The sequence below is a fragment of the Macaca nemestrina genome, chromosome 8, assembly GCF_043159975.1.
Source record: "Macaca nemestrina isolate mMacNem1 chromosome 8, mMacNem.hap1, whole genome shotgun sequence".
Classification (NCBI taxonomy): Eukaryota; Metazoa; Chordata; class Mammalia; order Primates; family Cercopithecidae; genus Macaca; species Macaca nemestrina.
Window position 1 is genome coordinate 95076573 of NC_092132.1, and position 21609 is coordinate 95098181.

A 21609-nucleotide genomic window follows, 5' to 3' on the forward strand; every position below is an offset into this window, starting at 1 on the left:
ATATCCACTGGGTTTCAATGAGTGCCTTACTAATCAAGACATAAGGGTTGCATATTAATGGAAATAGAAGACTTGCTACATAGTATGCAATTAAAACCAGAAATGGCCTGGGTGCGAGGGATCACCCCTGTAATCCCAACACTTTGGGAGGCCGAGGCAGGTGGATCACGATGTCAGGAGATCGAGACCATCCTGGCTAACAGTGAAACCCCATCTCTACTAAGAATACAAAATATTAGCTGGGCGTGGTGGTGGGTGCCTGTAGTCCCAGCTACTCGAGAGACTGAGGCAGGAGAATGTCAAGAACCCAGGAGGCGGAGCTTGCAGTAAGCCGAGATCATGCCACTGCACTCCAGCCTGGGTGACAGAGCGAGATTCCGTCTCAGAAAAAAAAAAAAAAAAAAAAAACCCTGAAACAATACAATTAAAATATAACATACAAAGCTTCTAGAACATTAATTCAATTTTTAAAAATATATGAACCAATAAGTGCCAAGTTAAAAAGATGAATAATTTGCATACTCTGACCTTATAGTACTCTGTGTAGCACATGAGAAAGGTTTGTAAACTGCATTATAATTGATGAGTATTAGCATAGAGATATGTTTAAAATGTTATGCTTAAAGCATTAAAAGTAGAAACATAAGAATAGAAATATAAAAGCAATTTATTAGTTTTCTGAAAAACCCTTATATTTACAGTCTGAACTTTGTACCAACTGTGACAAATATTTTTAAATATATATTTTTCAATTGCTTTAGAAGAAAATAAGGAGTTATGTTCCACAAATTCAAGCAAGAACTGTAAACACATGACATTTTCACTAAAATAACAGTCTTCACAAGGTTAAGAACTGAAGCCTTTCCCCGGTTTGATTTTAACACTACCAGAGGTAATCCAGTTATGGTTGGTTTTTGTTGGGTCGTTTATATACAATAAAAAATGCCTTAAATCTTTTAAACAAATATAAAATATTTTTAAGCTGCATGTATTTTTATTTTGCCTGAAGAATGAAAACACAATGTTTTGAACGTTACATATTTAGCAAAAAAAAAAAAAAAAAAAAGATAGTCTTTCTTCCTAAGATGGAATGGTTATATTCCCTGGGGGCCCATGTCCATGCACTATTGAACTGTACACTTGAACGCTCTTTCACATCCTTGAAAGACTAATGTGCCACTTTAACTCATGCTGAAATGTGATGACAGCTCTACAGAGAATCTAAATTGCTGTGTATTAATACTTAAATAATATCGAATTACTTAAATAATATCAGAATCATAAAATAATAGAATTATAGGGCTGAAAGGAACCTTAGATGTCTTATAATTTATTACCATTTATGTGAAAAGAATTCTTTCCAACACTTCCACTACCTGAAAAGTGCAGAGTTGGTGGAGACGACCAACTCAATTATATTTAATATGCTCCAGTCTTCCTAAACAAAGAGTAAAAGTCCGAGACTTTCCATGCACAGTTAGGTTTTCTATCTTTGCAGAAGGAGAACATAATCTGGAAAGAAAAAGAGCCCATACCCCTCTCTCCATCTTCTGCCAAAAGCAGAGTTTCCCCTATATAAATTGGAGCCAAGTGTTTCCTGCTTATATTCTGTTTTTCCTGTTTGAAAAGCAGAAAGCTCTGTACTCACCTCCTCACAGGCGGTTCTGAAATCCATGTGCTATGGCACCACAAAGAATGTCGTCTGAAAAGACACAGAAATAGTAAGCGATTAGGCACAGCATGGCATGTAAGAGAGAACACTAACATAGTGGAGGAAATCGTGAAGCAGAACTTGTGGGAAAACTGTGTTTACAACCACCTGTAAGAAACAAGAGCTCCAGGGTATACTGAAGAGAGGAAAATGAAGAGATGAAAAAAGTCTTAATCCCCAGCTTTTAGGAAGTATAAATATCCTGCCATCATTCAGTGTGATGAAGAGTGTGCATTTCCAGGCACCTCTCCATCCTGCCAGCAGGCGTTCAGACTCCATGTACCAGCAGATCAATCTCTTCTCGCTCATTCCCAACATGCATTGTGAAACCTGAGTTTGCAATTGAGAAAGAAACTTCAAAAAGACCAATTAAAGATTGCCTTCATATGGTTATCTCATGAAAAAGGTTGACTAATCATTCTCTTTTTAATTAAAAAGCTACATGCATGAGTAATTCTCTCTGGAACTTAAATTTTATTCACAATACGATGTAAGGAAGCAAGCTATTTGTCAGAGTGAATAATAAGAAAAATCAATGTATAAAATATCTAAAATAGATTCATCTATGGTCATTATAATATCTAAATGATGAATGTAGGTTGAAATACATATAAATGTTTTTGTAAAATTATTCTGGAGTGTTTTGTTTTCATTACTTGATACCCCTAACAAAACTAAGATTTGTCGCGGAAAGTTGACACCCAGACACTATAAAACAAAGCAATGCAGAGCCGAAATATAATGGATAAGTAAATGAGACATCAAAGTAAGGTGAATGGTTAATTCCAAAATAGAAGACTCTATACTCCTCAAAATTACTCCGCCTCTCAGCCTTTGGAAGAGTAAACTATTATATCCTTCTTTGGCATTTCTTTTTAATTATACAAGATTGATTAATGCTTTATCAGGTAAGTGTGGTAAAACAGAGTAGGAGGTATCACCATGCTGTCACTGAACTGATGGATTACTACTATTGACTTTGAAAGAAAGAGATTAGCCATCATCAGTATTAACCAAACACATCATATAATCTATTAAATATTTCCCCTAGATAAATCTTGTGGATTGTGAGCCTCATTAGTATTAATGAAATTTTTATTACTAACAATTATTTTTTAAAATTGCTCTTAAACATTTTATTTGAAGAACCTGTAAATATTTTCTTGTCTCTAACTCTGATGTAAAGTTATTCTTTTACTACAAAAGAAGGAAAATTTTGATATGTATTGATTATATAAAAACAGGAGACATCTGGAATCAACTTCTTGCTACTAAAAACCAACCGGAGAAATAGACATGAGGATACTCAACCATCTAAATATAACCTCATGTTTGTTTTATATGCTGAATTTAATTTTAATGCATAAATTTTAAAATTTTAATTATTTCATAGTATGACACATTTGAGCAGGTGCTGTATCTGTACCTTCTACCAATTTAGCAAATCTTCCTTTTTTTTTTTAATTCTAATCTTCTATTCTTTTTCATCAAAACAGTAGGTAATAATATCAGTTGTTTGTTCAGAAAAATAATTAATACATAAGCACAGATATATAAGTATATATCTACATACTGTTAGATAAAATGTGTAGGAGATAACCGATTTGGATTGAGTCCCTACCTTAGGTTCTACTAGACTAAATAAAAAATGAAGCTACTCATCCTAAGCTTCACATCACCAAACTGAAAGCAAGACGTTCGACTTTTCTAAAACATTGGAAGAGGGAATAATAGCCAAATAGCCAAACAGGCCAATTTTAGCTGGCAATAAAAGAAGTCCCCTCTGCTTTAACCCTAAAAGGAAAGCAACTTTGTAATGAATAATCTATGTTTTGGCTTTTATTCTGCTTTCTTCAGCCCTTTTCTGCATATAAATCCCACCTCGAGGGCTCAGCTCATCAGAACATCTTGTCTGAAGGTTTAAAGGAGATACTGCCCTGATTCATGAATCACAATAAAAGCCAATCCAATCATTTCACTGCAATTGTTGTATTTTTTCTTCTGACAGTCCTCCACTTCCATTTTTCTCTACTGTTAGATTCTTATATTAGTTTGTCACATTGATTACAATTAATGAACTGTTATTGATACATTATTACTGTCTAAAGTCTAAACTTCATCTGTGTTTTCCTTGTTTTTCCTATTGTCTGTTTTCAGTTCTAGGATCGCTTCCAAGGCACCTCATTACATTTAGTCCTCTTTTCTCCTTAGGCTCCTCTTGGTTGTGACTGTTTCTTAGACTTTGCTTATTTTTAAAGACGTTGGCAGTGTTGAGGCATGCTGGTCAGGAATTTGTAAGATATTCTTCCATTGGGATTATTCTGATGTTCTTTGTAGTTATTATGGTGTGGTAATGTGGTTTTGGAGGGGGAAGATCTCAGAAGTAAAGTGCCATTTTCATCCCATTCAATCAAGGATACGTGTGAGCAATACGACTTAACACTCGAGTGCTTGCTAACCTTATCATCCCACTGACATAGTGTTTGTCAGCTTTTTCTATCGTAAAGTTCTTTTTTCCTCTTCTCTCCACACAATACTGGTTGGAAAGAGGTTACTATGAGTACCTCACACCTAAGGAATTGGAGGTTATGCTTCCCATTCCTGAGGCTGACCTATCTACATAAATTATTTGAGATTACTCTGCACAGGAGACGGAGTTGTTTTCCACCATTTATTGATTGAGCCAATCATTTCTTTTAGGACCTCTCTTCTGACAGAGCAAAGAAATATCTGTGTGTATACTAACCCATGTTAGCATGCACATATCGATAGACATGTCCCTATATAACCACCTGCATCTATATCAAGCTGGACAACAGTTATTAGTGATGCTCCACCTCTAATAGCAACCACATGTGCTATTCTAGTCTTCTTTCTTCACTTATCTGTAAACTTTTACTGTACAAGATTGATGAATGCTTGCTTAGGTAAATGGTAGAATAGGCTAAGAGGTGTCATCATGTTGTCACTGATAAATTATTACTATTGGCTGTGAAAGGAAATAGATTGGTCATTTTCAGTAGAAACTGAATGTGTCATACAATCAATTAAATATTTCTTAAGTCTCTGACAGTGAGAAACCTAGTTTCCAATAACCAACCATTCATGCGCTCAGTTGTGCAATCCCAGTATACATGTATAGTCATAAGAAATGCTAACCCACAGGCCTGTGGGAAACAACTTTATCCATTAGAGCATAGTTTATTTTACCTTTCATCATATAGACTGCACTTATTATCAAAAGTACTTATGTCTACCCCAGTGATGGGTGGAGAGAAATGACCATATGCTAGTTTCTCTGCAGACCTCACATGTTTCCGGTGCCCTCTAGCATTTCTGCAATTGCATGAGAACAGATTCCCCAAGAAGCTGCTGCCCTGTTGATCTGGCCTTAAAATGACACACACAGAGCCAAACATCTTATATGACCCACAGAATGCAAGGTGCAGCCCAACTACCCTTACATCCTTGCCCAGGACAGAGCTGCCACAGCCACATTGTAGACCTGTGAGTCAAATAAGTGATTGATATTTGTGGTGGCGAGCTTTAGGTGCTACGGAGTCCGGTCATTTAATCAAACACTAATCTAGGTGGTGCTGTGAAGTTTCTTTGCAGATTATATATATAATCAACTCACTTTAAATAATGGAGACTATTCTCAATAATGTGGGTGGATCTCATCAAATAAGTTGAAAGGCCTCAGAAGCAAGCTTGAGTTTGCTCTGAAGAAGAAATTCTGCATCCAGACTGCATCAGCAGCTTCTGCATGAGAGTTTCCAGCCTGCTGGGCTGATGTAGATTTCAGGCTTGCTGACCCCCAGTCACATTAGCCACATACATAATGCTTCCATTCTTCTGTAGAACCATGACTGATATAGATTTGGTTACCAACAGTGGTTTTGAAGGAACTGAATTCTAAGAATGAGTTTTTTGAATTAGTTTTGAGGTTTCAGGAAATGATTCTGTCATCTAATTAGATTTAAAGGCAGTAAAGACTCTATTTCCAGTATTAACAAGAACACTGGTAGTCCATGGCACAAAAAGGCAATACAGATACACACAATGTCACCACTGAACACTACTACTCAAGTATTGATAAGGCAAGGTTCTCAGTGACCAAGAATTTGATAACTTAGAACAGCTCTGTCAAATAATGAGTGCAATAAGATTGGCTCTTTGCTCTTAACCGTGCTATAGAAAGTAGAGAGAAAAAGGGTGAGCTTGGATTTCAAATTTCTAGCCTATGACCTTCATATATGACCCGAAAATGCCTATGCCTGTCTTAGATTATATCTTTATCTCCTATAGTCACAAGCCTGAGATTTCTGAACAGTAAGCCCAGAGTCTCATCCTGCTAGTCACTGAATTACATCACAAATTAAACTCCCAGCCTAGCAAAGTTTCTTCTGTTAAACACAGACATTGGGGAAAACGGGACCCTGAATATTGGAATGAAGACATATATGAAGTCTGTGATGAAGCTGGGCTCAGTGAACCCCTAAGTTCTGCTGAGTCTTCTTTGGTAGAAGAGTGATGGCCTTTGCTGAGGTGGTTGTCCTAAAGACAATGCTGATTCTCCTGAGGATCCAATCCCACCAATCCTCTTTCCTTTTATAGGTATAAGTAGACTCAAGTGGCAACAGGTGAAAAAAGGTGAGATACAAAGTTTAACCCATTAAAGGTGTGTTCCACTCCAAAATCATTGTATATTTTTTCAATTTATACAGACAAAATTCTGGGGACTATGTGTGGAATGGATATTCATGATGTTAGATAATGTTGGAAGGCACAAAAATTTGGACTAGGTCAAATTGATTGATATTGCCCCACTAAGAATAAATTCTGGATGTAAATTTGGGGTGTTGGAAAGGGTTCTGACAGTTTGTTTAGCTGACTGGGTTTAAACATGGACCAAAAAAAAAAATGGCTTATAATAAATTACATTAAAATGCCAGGATCGCCTTGGTATACTGCAGAGGAAGGTAACAGATGACTTAGGAGTATTGGAGTGTTAGAGTGGATTTATCATACAAGAGCTGCTCACTCGCCCTGGGAGCCCAGAGAATGCACCTTTCGACTTGACTCTGAGGAATAAATTTGTGGGGTGGCTCTGTTAAAGACCTCTTCAGTCACTCTTCTGTGTAGGGTAGAAATTACCATGGGAACTATTGCCACTGAACTGGGATCCTCACATGCAATAGCAGTAATTGGATCCTGGGATGGCAGGGGCCAAGTGGCAAAGACAAAGAAGCCATGGTTATGAGAATGGAAATCAGGACCAAGGCAGTAATCAGAGTAGCTTAAATCAGAGAGGCTTATAGTGTTGTCAGGTTGATCATGTGTCCCTAGAAGCAAAACAGTCAGGAAGCCTACTAAATTTTTACTTGATCAGTACAAGCAAATGAGTTCTAGGTTGAGTGAAAAGTCTAGTATGAATCACCAGAATAGAGTCATAGACTCTCATTCAGTTCCCAGAATTGAAATGGTTTGTAGAACCAGAGCCTCCTTGCATGAAGGTGATGTGGTTTGAATGTTCACTCCAAATCTCATGTCAAAATGGGATTCCCGGTATGGCAGGTGGGCCCGGTGGAGAGTGTTTGTGTCACGGAGGCAGATCACTCATGACTACCTTGGTGTCCTCCCTGTAGTAATAAGTTAATGCCAGACCTGGCAGTTTAAAAATAGTCTGGAACCTCCCTTCTTTCTCTTTCACTTCCTCTCTCACCACATGACATGCTGGCTCCCCTTCCATCTGCTATGACTAAAAGCTTCCTGGGACCTCAGCAGATGTAGACTCTGGTGTCATGCTTCTTGCACAGCCTGCAGAACCATGAGTCAAAATAAGCCCCTTTTCTTTATAAATTAGCCTGCTTAAGGTATTTGTTTATAGCAACACAAATGAACTAATATAGAAGGGAAGTCGGGTCATGTAAAGAAGGACCCTGATACCCTACCACAGGTTTATATTGTTAATCTTGCTTCCAGCCTCCCCCAAAGAACTGCATGATCTTTTCCCAGGGTAAATAAATGTGAATTAAATATGAATTAAAGAAGGGAAATAACCATACCTTTCAGCAACTACCAGACACTGGTTCTGAAATGACACTGATTCCTGAAGACGCAAAACACCACTGTGGTCCACCAATCAGAAGAGAGGCTGTGGAAGTAACCAGTGGAGTTTTAGCTCAAGTCCATGTCAGGATAAGGCCAGGGTAGTCTGTGAACACATCCTGTGTTTTTTCCCTGGTTCTGAATGTGTAATTAGAATAGACATGCTCAGTAACTAATAGAATCCCGGCATTGGTTTTCTGACATGTGGAGTGAGAGCTGTTGCTATGGGAAAGGCCAAATGGTTGCCACTAGAACTACCTTTACCAAGTAAAATAGCAAACCAAAAGCAATACCACTTTCCTAGAGTGATTGTAGAATTTATTACTATCATCAAGGACTCTAAAGATGCAGGAGAAGTGATTCCCACTATATCCCAATTCAACTGACCTATTTGGCCTGTGCAGAAGACAGATGGATTTTGGAGACTGACAATGGATTACTGCAAGCTTAGCCAGGTGGCCACTCTAATTGAAACTCTTTAGCAGATGTGGTTTTATTGCTTGAGCAAATGAACATATCCCCTGGTACCTGGTAATGCAGCTATTGACCTGCCAAATCCCTTTTTCTCCATTCCTGTCCATAAGGTCCATCAGAAGCAGTTTGCTTTCAACTGGCCAGGACAGCAATACACCCTCACTGTCCTACCTCAGGGATGTATCACTCTTCAGCCCTATGTCAATAGCTCACAAAGATTTTGAATCACTCCCCCTTTCCACAAGATTCCACACTGGCTCATTACAGTGATGGCATTAAGTTAATTGGACCTAGTAAGTGACAATTAGCAACTATTCTAGGCTTATTAACAAGGTATTTGTGTGTCAGAAAGTGAGAAATAAATCTGACAAAAATTCAAGGACCTCACCAAAGTTTCTTGGGGTCCAGTGGTGTGATGTCAGTTGAGATACCCTTCCAAGGTAAAGAATAGGTTGTTGCAGTTGGCCTCTCCTACGACCAGAAAAGAGGGACAATGCCTATGGGGCCTATTTGAGTTTTGGAAGCAACATATTCCTCATTTGGGTGGGCTACTATGGCCTCTTTAGTTAAGTGACTCGAAAAGCTGCTGATTTCAAGTGCAGTCCAGAACAGGAGAAGATTCTGCGTCAGATCCAGGCTGCTGTGCAAGCTGCTCTACCACTTGGAACATACGATGCAGAACATCTGTTATATGAAGTGGCAGTGGCAGATAGGGATGCTGTTTAGACATGCTTTGGCATGTCCCTGTAGGTGAATCACAGGACAAGTCCTCAGAATTTGGGAGCTAATCCCTGCTCTCTGGATAGTAACTCCCCTTTTAAGAGACAGCTCTTGTTCTGTTATTGGCCATTAGTAGATACAGAATGTTTAACCATGGGACACCAAGTCACCTGAGATGTTCATTATAAGCTGGGTATCATACAATAGACCAAGTCATAAAATTAGGGGTACACATCATCAAATGGAAGTGACTGGGCTCAAGTGACTAAGGCACAAACAGTTTACATGAGAAAGAACTTTAAATACCTATGGATTCCACTCTTGCTCCATTACCTTCTCCCTCTTAGCCCACACCTATGATCTCTTGGGGGGTTTCCCAACCACAATTCACTGGAGGAAGAGAAAAGTTGGCTGGGGTTAGAGATGGTTCTGCACAATATGCAGGTGCAACATGGACTTCCATTAACCAAGGCCAACATGGTTACAGCCACTGCTGAGTGCCCACTTTGTTAGCAGTATAGACCAACACTGAGCCCAGCATGGCATAATTCCCCAGAGTGATAAGCCAGATACCTGATGGCAGGTTTATTGTATTGGGCCACACTTACGTAATGGAAAGGTCAGCATGTTGTGCTTACTAAAATAGACATTTATTTTGGATATGGATTTGCCTTCCCTATACACAACGTTTTTGCTAAAACAGCCATCGGTGGATTTACAGAATGCCTTAGTCACTGTCATCATATTCCATACATCATTTCTTCTGATCAAGGCACTCACTTCACAGCAAATGAAGTGAAGCCGTGAATCCATGCTCATAAAATTCACTGGACTGCTCTTACCATTTTCCCACCACCTTGAAGAAGTTGGCTTGATAGAACAGTGCAATGGCCTTTTGAAAACTCAGTTATGGCATCAGCTAGGTGGCATTTTCTTGCAGGACTTAGTCAAAGTTCTCCAGGAAGCTGTATATGCTCAATATATGGTGCTGTTTCTCCCGTTACCAGAATTCATGAGTTTAGGAAATGAGGGTAATGCGTCTCAGTATCACCCACTACTTACTAGCAAAACTTTTGTTTCCTGTACCTGCGACCTTATTCTCTTCTGGTTTAGAGGTCTTCATTCCACAGTGAAGAATGTCTCTATTAGGAGATCCAACAAGGATTTCACTGAACTGGAAGTTGAGATACTCTCAGCCACTTTGGACTCCGTTGCCTCTGAATCAACACGCAAAGAAATGAGTTCCTCCACTGACTGGGGTGATTGATACTGACTTCCAAAGGGAAATTGGGCTGTTCCAGCATAGAGATCAGGAAGAGTGTGCACAGATTCCTTAGGTGTGTCTTACCATACTTGTGATTCATGCCAATGGAAAACTGCAATAGCCCCATTCACGCAGGGACTGTTAATGGCCCAGACCCTTCAGGAATGAAGGTTTGGATTACCTTACCAGGTAAAGAACTATGACAAGCTGAGATGTTTGCTGAGGGCACAGGAAATAAGGAATGGGTAGTGGAAAAAGACAATTATCACTACCGGCTACCACCACACGGTCAGCTGCAAAAATGAGGACTGTGATTGTTATGTATTTCTCATTTTGTTATGAACTTGACTGTATGTGCATGTACACTTACAAACATATTTATATGTGTCTATATACATATGTATATGTCAACCATCTTTGTTTTCTTCCCTTCTTTATTCCCTTATCATTTAACACAAGATTTATTAATAATGATTAATTTTACATCATAGCATTTAAATTATAGCATATCAAGGAGAAGAATGAACATTAGTCAAGGCCTTTGCATCCCCTTCTAGGGAAATAATTAGTGTGTTTTTGATTATATAAAGGATTTTTGTATCATATTTGTTAGAAGGATGACTTTGCAATGGTTTTTATTTGGAGGTAAAGTAGGTTTAAGGGGATATATATGAGTGTTACGTTGACAAAGGATGAGCTGTGATGGTTACTTTTATGTGTCAACTTGAATAGGTTATAGTGCCCAGTTATTTCATTATGCATTAATCTAAGTGTTGCCGTGGAGGGATTTTGATGTGGTTAACATCTGAAATCAGTTGGCTTTAAGTATAGGAGATTATTCCCAATAATGTGGGTGGTTCTCATGCAATCACTGAAAGGCCCTAAAAGCAAACACTGAGGTTTCTCTGATAAAGAACTTCTGTTTCAAGTCAGCAGCACCAATTCCTGCCCAAGAGTTTCCATCCTGCCAGCCTACTCTACAGAATTTGGACTTGCCAGCCCACACAATTGCATGAGCCAATTTCTTTAACTGAGTCTCTTAAAATATGCATAAACATATATAGACATTCTACTGGTTCTGCTGATCTGGAGAATCTTGACTGATACAGTTGTGTATGCCACTGAGATTTTATTGTTTTATTATGTAACATTATGTGACAATAACTGACTAAAAGCATATTTCTTAAAAAAAAAATGAAAGATTGAAGGTAATTTATTTTGATGATATTATCTAGAAAAAAATACTGTCAATCAGTCCCATTATCTGGATTCTGTGAGCTACCCTGCTTTCTGCTGTTTCCGAAGCCTGGTTGGTCAGTTGTGTCTTCACTTTGGTGAAACAGTCCATATCTTTCCAAAACATCCTTTTATAGTTTGAACTAGTCAGGTTTGGATTTGGTCTCTTGTATCCAAAGAACTCTAAGAGAGCATATTTCTAGACATTCCTGGAATTTCTTTAAACACAACTATCAAGTACCAGCAATTTAATAACATAAGTTCCAGAATATAAAATATACTAGATATTTCTATGTTATACTATAAAAAACTATAAGGAAAACACTTCATTTGTAGCTGGTTTATTAGTAACATAGGTATGATGGTTAATACTCAGTGTCAACTTTATTGGATTGAGGGATACAAAGTATTGATCCTGGGTGCATGTGTGAGGATTTTGCCAAGGTTAACATTTGAATCAGTGGGCTGGGAAAGGCAGATCCACCCTTAATCTTGCTGGGCACCATCTGATCAGCTGCCAGTACGGCTGGAATATAAAAAGCAGGCAGAAAAATACGAAAAGACGAGCCTGGCTTAGCCTCCCAGCCTACATCTTTCTCCTGTGCTGGATGCTTCCTACCCTGGGATATCAGACTCCAAGTTCTTCAGCCTGGGACTCGAACTAGCTTCCTATATACATAGAACTAATAGGATATATACATATATACACATATATATATGATATGTAGGATATATGTACACATACATATGATATGTAGGATATATATATAAAATAGGATATATATATCTCTTATTAGAATATATACACACACACACACACATATATATATATATCTCCTATTAGTTCTGTCCCTCTAGAAAACCCTGACTAATACAATAGATTAACTAATACTGTTATTTAAAATGTAAAATTAAGATGTTTTTTCACACAACAAAACTGTATTTTTCTCTTCTGGAGACACATTCATCTTCCCATATTTTTTCTTACTCAGATATAAAATTTTTAATGCTTTCTTTATGATTTTTTAAAAGTAACTGATTTGTATTAAAATATAATGCAGGAACAGTTTATAAATGTCTTCTTTTCTGTATCCATAGATAAAAGAAAAACAAGTTTATTGGTTAATCATTATCTAATATAAGTTTTTTTAGGGGCAAAAAAAAAAAGCTCCTATGAAGATAGTTTTTAAAATTTCATCAGTAAACTTTATTACATAAAACATAAAGATGAGAACTGCAATGCATAAGTAGCTTTGGTGAATAATCTGATGAAATTATCTTTAATGTTTAAAAAATGACAATATATGAATGTCCCCTACCTCATCTTTGATCCATGTAGAATCTCCATGGACAGCTCAGTGATAAGCCACAAAGCATGAAAAGCTCTAGCCTAAGGAAGCCTGTTTAGACTATTATTACATAACTGACCCAACAAACAATGGTAACAGCCTAGTTCCTGACCAAGAAAAGTGAAAGTGAAGCTGAACATTTCCTGACTGTCACTTCATCAGATGTGGCCTCTGTCTAGAGGTCTTGCCTATTATGATTAAATCTAACACTCAGAAATTAACAAGAACTATTATCATCAATTGTCATAAGAACAGCAACAATAGCTGTTGATTAAACTTCATATTTGCAACCAAAACATGGAAAATAAAATTAGACAAACACAGCCAAATTTATGCATGCTGAATATAAAACATACGACTGCTTCCCTTCAAATGCTCCATTGGCCAGGAGACTGATAAAGATAATGGACCTCTCCAACTGCACACATGGAGAGCTGACCAAGTAGTTATGTAAAACAGAATAGGAAGTATTGGTGAAAAATATTTTGGATTTAAATGATTTTGATAATTTCCAGAATGCTTCAATTGATAAGTGTTAAAAAGTCTCTATAATGTTCTGCTTACTCTGACAGTTCAGTTTACTGAAGAGAAAAATGTTATCTATTTATAGAGTTTGCTCTAGGCAAAATTATGAAACATGCAAAATTTATTTCCTATCTCTTTATGTGTTCAAACTCAAACCCAGTGTGTACCCTCTCCACAAGCATTCACATCTTCAGGTTATGCCTTGACTGTCGCAAAAAGATTAATTGGTCCTCTCTCCAACCTCAATTACAACAATAGGATTTAAAACAATGGTTACAGTCACTTGAGTTTCATTTTGTGTGAACTTTTTGTTCATTTAACAATATGTACCTTGAAGGCAACTATTTATGCATCGTTAACCTTTCTATGTTAGTTAGAATACTGGTTTCTTTAAAAAAAATAATGAATATAATAGTGGCATATCTCAGAGAGCAATTTGTTCCTGTAAGAGTCCAAACGTAAATGTCCCGAGGTGATTTCAAAATCTGTGGGACCCACTCTCCGTCCCTCCTATTTCTCTGCCATCCTCAGCATGTGTGATCTGACAAGAGTTCAGTGCTGCCCTCATGTCCAAGCTCTTGCCAGACAGAAAATGGGAGGTGGACACATCAAGACCATTCACATTCCATTCTCTCATTACAAGATCACATCTAGCTGTGCTAGGACTGGAAAATGTGATGTTTAAGGGGACAGCCCTGTGACCAATTTGCACATGCTGGAGAACAGGGATGGCCACCAGGCATTTTCCCAAGTTGCTCTTGCACCTTGTAACTTTCACCTGTGTGAAAAAGGCTCCTTTTAACAGCATTTCTGTAGTCCTTGGGCCTATTGAGACATTTTATGCACTTTTAACATTTATTACTATTCCTGTTGGCAGCAGCAAGCTGTCTGGAGTGGCAGCTGCCATCATGCCAGCTGCAGAAGGGAGGCGCGGCCAGGGCTGCATGCTCCATGGAGTGGTGGGAGCCAAGAACAAGTGGGAGCTCTGCCCCTTCAATGTTAGGGCGAGAGCTCCCCAGATGCTTCTGTAGTCACTCAGTGCCCGGCTGTGGACCCAGACATCCCTGTGCTCCTGGGCCTTGGAGCAGGCGGGAGCCCTGCCCCTGACTCCCCATTGGCACGACTGCAGTTGCCCAACTGCAGCTGCCCAAGCCATGGCTGTAGTTGTGAACCCAGGCATCTCTGGGGGCCCAGAAAGGCTCCCCCCCCGGCTTCTTTCATAGGCTAGGAAGTGCCTGCTCCTGCTGTCTGGCTACTCCCTGCTGTGAGCACTTACTCTGATATTGAAGCAAAGTCGGGACCAATCCCAGATGCTCTCAAAGGCCACCCAGGTGTTCACATGCTCAAGGCAATGCTGACACACCAGCCCCTTGCCGCCTTAGCTGCCTCCAGACTTTGGGCACCAACCAGTATAGGAGAGAAGCTGAGATGGGGTTAAGGGAAGTTCTTCACTGGCCTGCAGCTGTCCCTTGGCACCTACAGCCTGGGCTCCATGAATAGTTGCAGGAGGCAGACAGGTTCCTTGTTGGAAGTGGGCAAGTCCCTGGTGAGGTTCCACTTTCAGGGCAGGGAGGGCCTGAAGTCTGGGGGCCAGGATGCCAGTCCTGCTGACCAGAGTGGGAGCTTGTGGTGCCTTTTCTGGGCCTACCCATGGCCTCCCATGGATGAATCACCTGTACTTTCTCCCCTCTGAGGCCCATAAAAGCCCTGGAATCAGTCAAAGCTTAGCACGTGTCAGGATAACCAGCTGCAGAGAGGAGCTACCCTCTCTACTGAGAGCTGAGCACTCATCAGGATGATTTGCCTAGCAGAGAGGATCTACCTTCTCTTCTAAGAGCTGAACACTCACTGGGGCATCGTGCCTGAGGAAAGGAGCTACCCCCTATGGCTCTCCTCTGAGCTCTCCTATCTATCAATAAAGCTCCTCCTTGTCTTGCTCACCCTACACTTGTCTGCATACTTCATTGTTTCTGGTCACAGGGCAAGATCTCAGGATCCATCAAATGGCAGGGCTAAAACAGCTGTAACACCAACAGGTGTTGCAGGTGAAGAGAAAGAGGGAAGAGCTGTGGCCCTTCAGCATTCCCAGACACGGGCACTCCCTGAGCCAGGGCTGTGACACCATCTTTGGGGCCCTGTGGTTCCTGGCATCTCCAAGCTTCCAGATGCCACCGTGTTCTGCAATGGCAGCTATGGGAGCTGCTTGAAGTGCTCCTGGACAAGTCACAGCCTCACAGAGAGCTGGTGCTCATGCCAGCACCTGGAGCCACCCTCCCCACTGCAGCAATTGGTGCGTCAACCCCATGCTCACTCACACACTCCTTGCTACTTCATGCATGGCTTGCCATGGCAGACGTGAGATCCAGGCTGGTAGCATGAGCCAAGCACAGCCCGCCAGGCTGAGTAGACGGAACAAGCCCAGTGGGCCTGAACAAAACTCAGACAAAGGTGCCACCAGCCACAGAGGTTTCCAGCCAGAAAAGTGACACCCCAAGGATCCCATAACATTATTATTGATATTGCATCAGTTTTGACAAGTTATACCAACTCTGCTTGTTCACAAAGTTGTCATGAAGTTTTGAAATTTTCTGTTCATCCCTGAGGAACATTCCAAAATCAATTTTTTTTAAATTGAAATAGCTGCAGTTTCATAGACATTTTGATAATTTATGTGGGCTTCAAATGTCTTAAGTTGATTTCACAATTTTAAATTTATATTTAGGTAATTATGTCAATTCCTTAGGTGATTTTGCTTTATATGATAAAATTGCTTTTAGCCAATTAATCTATTTAGCTAGATTTTTGACATTTTTTTGTGTATATTTATTTTTAATTATGCAAATTTGATAATATGCTCTAAAAAAGTCTTTTCAATCATTGATTCTTCGCTTAGAGGAGAAAAAATTTGAAAATTCATGAATACATTGACAGAAAAGTACTGCAAACATAGTGAACAGTGAATTAGAAAAAAAAACAAATGAGATATTTAAAGAGACATAAAATGTCTTCCAAAAAACTGAAGAATACTATATTTTACAAAATTTTTCTTGTCCTTCAAATCTAAAATATGAATAAAGTACTTGAAATTATGTACGAAGTTGTTAAACTTCCCCATGTGCACAGAAATAAGCCAACAAAGGATATATAAGTGGGTATAAATATTCATGTGCCTACACATTCCATTTTTTTTCTTCCTTTCCTAAGGTTTTATTTATGAAGGTGTAGGTTTTTTAGTGCCTAGATTTTACCATTTCAAAAATTCAGCCAAACACACTTACATCAAACTTTCACCTCAATTCTCCTTCTCACCCTCCTCAAATACACACCTCCCAGATTGCCCAAGAGCAGCCTCCTTTCTAGGTGCTTATTATTTTATACAGCTGACTCAGAAAGCCGACCCAGTGTGAGCCTGGACTCATGGTGCCCAGGCAGGAGCTGCAGTCTGGTAACACTCAGGCCAGGCTGAATCCTTCACTGCTTCCTTTTGACATGCCAGAAGTTTTAGCTTTCAGGCATGAGGATAAAAGAAGTTCTAAATGCAGCATGTAAAGAGCACAAGACAACTGATCAAAGTGTGTAACTGACAAGAGAAGGTGAAGATGAGGAGAGCTACAGGGCAAAGTAATATTGTTTTCAAACCCTTAGAGAAGCATTATTTTTTTCTCTCTCTCCACATATATAATTTATCAATATTAAATATATAATATTATATATTTAATCTACTTCTGAAATAGATTAAAATGAAGTCCTGGGATTCATGGAGGCAGGCAAAAAATATATACAATTTGATGAAGACTCTGAAAGTGGACGGCACAGTATGGCAAGTGTCAGGCTGCAAGTCAGGAGGCTTCACCATTGGCTGGGTTACTTACTTGCTGAATCATTTGCTTAAATGATCTGAGTCTCAATACCGTTTTCCTAATCAATTATACATCACTGATTTTTCCTCAAGGATGAGGTAATATGCAAATGAGATGCAATATAATTTTTTGAAAAAAATTATCATCATGCAAGTGAAAAATACTACTGCTGCAAAGAAAACCTCAGTAAGATGATATAAAATATTTTACCCATTCTAGGACATGTAAACCTCAAATCTGAATAGCAAGAGTCTGGCTCAAGTTTTAGCAATCGCCAATTTTATTACAAATATAAAGTGGAGGATGTATATAATCGGCATAGTTACAGTTGTTGGAAATCAGAATATGCTGCCCCCAAATATGAATATTTGTTGAGCTGAAGACAACTATGGTGCAGCAGATGGAAGAAAGCTCTTTTTTCTCCCTCTATATGCCTAAAAGCAGGATGTAAATTTACAAAGACAGATGATACCCTGCCTTCTCCTTCTACCAGTGAGAACAAAGTTTACCCACTGGAAATATCTTTAGACTTTCAGCCTGGAGATAACAGCTTTATGAACTGGCCTTTGCCATTTATTTACCTTTCCTCTGAATTGCCATCTATAGAGATTCAAAGTCCTTTTCCTTTTTCTTGTCACTTCTCTAAAAATGTACTGTTCTTTGTAAAGGGGCTGTATAACCTGGAGCTCAAAGCCTCCCCTTGGAGAGCTACTCCTTCCCTGGGTGCCTCCCATGCATATATAAAACATACCTGTAATCAACTTCTGTTTGTTTTTCTGTTGCTAATCTGTTTTTTGTTATGGGGGTCCATTCCAACTAAGGACCTATAGGGTTACTATTTTTCCCCACATAGTAATATAAAATTCCAAATGTTCATTGTATTATCAGAGGATTTTTATGGACTTATCTTATCCTGACTCCTTTTACATGGGAATAATATCCCCAAACAAGTACATGCTAAGATTGTAAAGTTGACACTACATGTGTTTTAAGTGATTCAGCCTAAACATCTCCCTCTGCCTAGACTATCTACTCTCCCCTCACTCACACTCATGCTCACAATTGCTCAGCACCCCTCCCACAGCTGCCATGCCCTTGATTCTTTGCCTCAGTCCTTCTGAATCACTGTCTCTTCTGCTTGGCTCCTCTGTAAGTCATATTTGTTCCATGCACAAACTCTTGGCTCTCTAAAGTTCTGGAGCTTGTCCCCCAGGTCTTCCTGTACCTGTCCCATTGCCCCAGTACACCAGCCATATCCACCGAGATCTAATGTGTCCAACCATGTGCCTGAAGGCCATCTGATGACATTAGAGTACAGATTCAAGGCTCTATGTCCACAAAAGTCAGCAATGCAAACATCTCATTTTGTAAGGAGCATGCACGGAGTTTCAGAAATGATGTTGTTTTAAAACACATTATTTTGGCCTGCATCTTCAAGAATCTTCTACAGGAGAGATCCCCAACAGCAAACCAAGGACCAAATGTGGCCTGCAGACACACGTTGTTTAAGTGTTATTCTGGCAAGACATTCACTCTTCAATTAATGGATAGCAGGTTCTTCCTTATCCAGGACACATTACACTTTCACTTGTTTGTTTTACTTCCCAGGGCCTGAGGTATTGAGTTTGTGACCTTTCTTCACGATGAAAACATTTTTATTTATGTGAAAACAAGTTTCCAACTTAAAACAGTTTTCCAACTTCTAAAAAAATGATCAAATTGCCTAGGGAATTTTATTTATTCATTCAGCTATGAAATGCTTTGTTTCATCTAAATGCTGTGTAGAAGTCAAATATGAAAAATACATAAATGTTGAGCAGTTCACATTGATTTGGGCATGAAAGAAGGCTGAGGTTTCTTAAGTTCACTTTATTTTCCAGTGCAAATTAGGCCACCCTTCTTGAAGCCTGGAACTCTGCAGAGCAAAGTTTAAAGACCACCAAGCTAACTAATTACTGCAGTCCCAATTGTCCCTATGAACTGAGTACCTGGTCTGAGAAGAGGCTTAAAACAGAAAGAACAGAAAATCAAGACCTTTTTCATGACGTTCAACAGTTGAGCTGCCCATATAAAAATGTACCATGCATTACAATCTGCAAGGAAAATTAGTCTCTGGACCTCACAAAATAGTAACAGGAATGATATTGACTAAATTTGAAAGTGCCTATACAGTTTTATTAAACAGAATTTAATTACTTATTATGATCTTTCTTCCAGGACTCCAGAAATAGCAACCTTGATATTTTAACTAATTGGATGTTTACATATTAAGGAAACTAAAATTGATCACACTATTAGCAAGGCTAAAAGGGTCAATTCACCAGGAAGATCTGCCCAAAGGGAATTTAAGATTTTAACAGCAAACACAGAGGTCACGAACACCTAAATGATAGTGAAAATTGTGACAGAATGTCATTGGCTATGTTTTTTGTTCAGAGTCCTTCACCATCAAAACAGGTCTTCTAACAAGCGAAACATTTCAACACTAATACATAGCTTCAACATATGAATTTTGGGGAAGATAAATTTAAACCCATGAAAAAAAAATTGTGTAGGTTACATTAGCGATCCCAGGACTAGACTTTTTAAGAAGAGTGAGATGATTCCTGTAATGGCCCAGGAATGAGGATTCACGATGGAGCAAAGGTGTTGGTGGGAGCCTCGGACATAAGGGCCTGGTGATCAAACAATGCTAAGGCATGAGAACAGGTGTGGAGTCAGCCTTAACATAGCCCGGGTGACTTAAAAGTTATTGTCACCATTAATAGATATGGACTTAAGAACATCTCACTTTAGAGAAAAAAATAATATTTAGCTGCAAGTATATTGATATCTTCCAATATATTTTCCAATGTACATTTAACCATAATGAAAAGTATAATCTCTCATGTGAGATTAAACTCTGCACTTCTTAAATGAGCTCCCCTTCTACTGTCTCCCTGTCATCAGAACAATCCTGAGAAATAGTTATCTGTTGTAAGGTTGAGGAAACTGAGGCTCATACTATACATTTTTTACTTCTTAAACTTTTACAAAGGTATGGATATCCATTTAATCACAGGGTAACATTATACAATCTTACACATCACTAATCCCAAGAATTTAGAATTCCCTTGTCACAATTGAAAAATTAATATGGAGAGCTATTTGAAAAAATCCTGATCACTAGATTTAACAAGTGAGATTTACTCAGCAATTTAAAAAATGACCTATCATACTTGAGCTCATAAAATTAACTTAACTTCTATATTTGATGAAAACATATTTGCATTCCTTAAATAAGAGAATCTGGGAGTTTAATAATCACTAATCAAAAAGAATTACAATTTGTTTATCTTTTTGAAGCAAATAAATAAAAATTAAAACTTTACAAAACAAAATTTACCAAGTGCTACATTGGGATGATTTGTAATTAACACATGGAAAAATTTTTACCTACACTGGTGATTTTGCCTCCCTCTGTTCTCTGTAGATAATTTCTTTAGTCAGTGGGTAAAATGTAGTTATATACATGCAGAATGGCTAAATGTTTAAATTTAGTTATAATGCTTGTACAGATGGAGACACAGAAAATTTTTTCCAGTATAACACTGATAACTTCTAAAGCAGGTGTTTTGTTTACCAACTGTCTCTTGGAAACTCTTCAGGTCAAAATGGTGAGTTTTTTTTTTTTTTGTATACAAAATCCAGTCTACTTCCTAAAATTCAACCCAATATGCAGTTCCTTGGGATATACTATCTGACACCACAGAAAGAAACGACTGTTCAGACTGCACTGCGTACTGACTTTCGTTATTGAAATCCTTATACTGGATTTGAATGATTTTTTCTTCCTATTTGTCATCCCATCTTGTTACATAATATCAGAGCTATATCTTTCATTTATTGGAATCCCCAGAGCTTCTCAATGAGCTTAACACATGGCAGACATTTAATAAATTTATATAAAGTTAAATTATGACCATCTTCTGAGTATGTGACTTATATACACAATAGGAAGTAATAATTAAAATGCATATCTGCCCATTTTAAATAAAGAAACAAAGATACAAAGTATCAGTAAGACGGCAGAATAGGAAATACCAGAACTTCTTCTACCACAGAGACACTAGCATAATAGCATAACAATATACGGTACGTACATGGGGACAAGAAACAGGAAGAGACGTAAAGGAGTAGTTTTTATATGTAATTGAATTTAAGTTGTTATCAATTTAAAATATATTATATAAGATATTTTATATTAGATCCATGGTAACCCCAAAGGAAATAACTATAGAAGACACATAAAATAAAATGATAAACGAATCATGCCACCACACACACACAGAAAAACATCAATGAAATACAAATGAAAGC

At 38.4% G+C, this 21609-nt stretch overlaps 1 protein-coding gene across 21 annotated transcripts in view; it reads right to left on the minus strand.

The window, feature by feature from the left end:
* Positions 1 to 21609, minus strand: part of LOC105495692 (syntrophin gamma 1) — an 893014-nt gene that overhangs the window by 403166 nt on the left and 468239 nt on the right. For 18 of the 21 annotated variants that reach the window (XM_071068276.1, XM_071068279.1, XM_071068274.1 and 15 more), the window contains one exon: positions 1649 to 1702. In XM_071068276.1, coding sequence (XP_070924377.1) covers positions 1649 to 1675 — 27 coding nt within the window. In that variant the 5' untranslated portion in view covers positions 1676 to 1702. Of the gene's footprint in view, positions 1 to 1648; positions 1703 to 7779; positions 7869 to 21609 lie in introns of all 21 variants that reach the window. The other 3 variants (XM_071068268.1, XM_071068262.1, XM_071068260.1) reach the window with 1 other exon arrangement.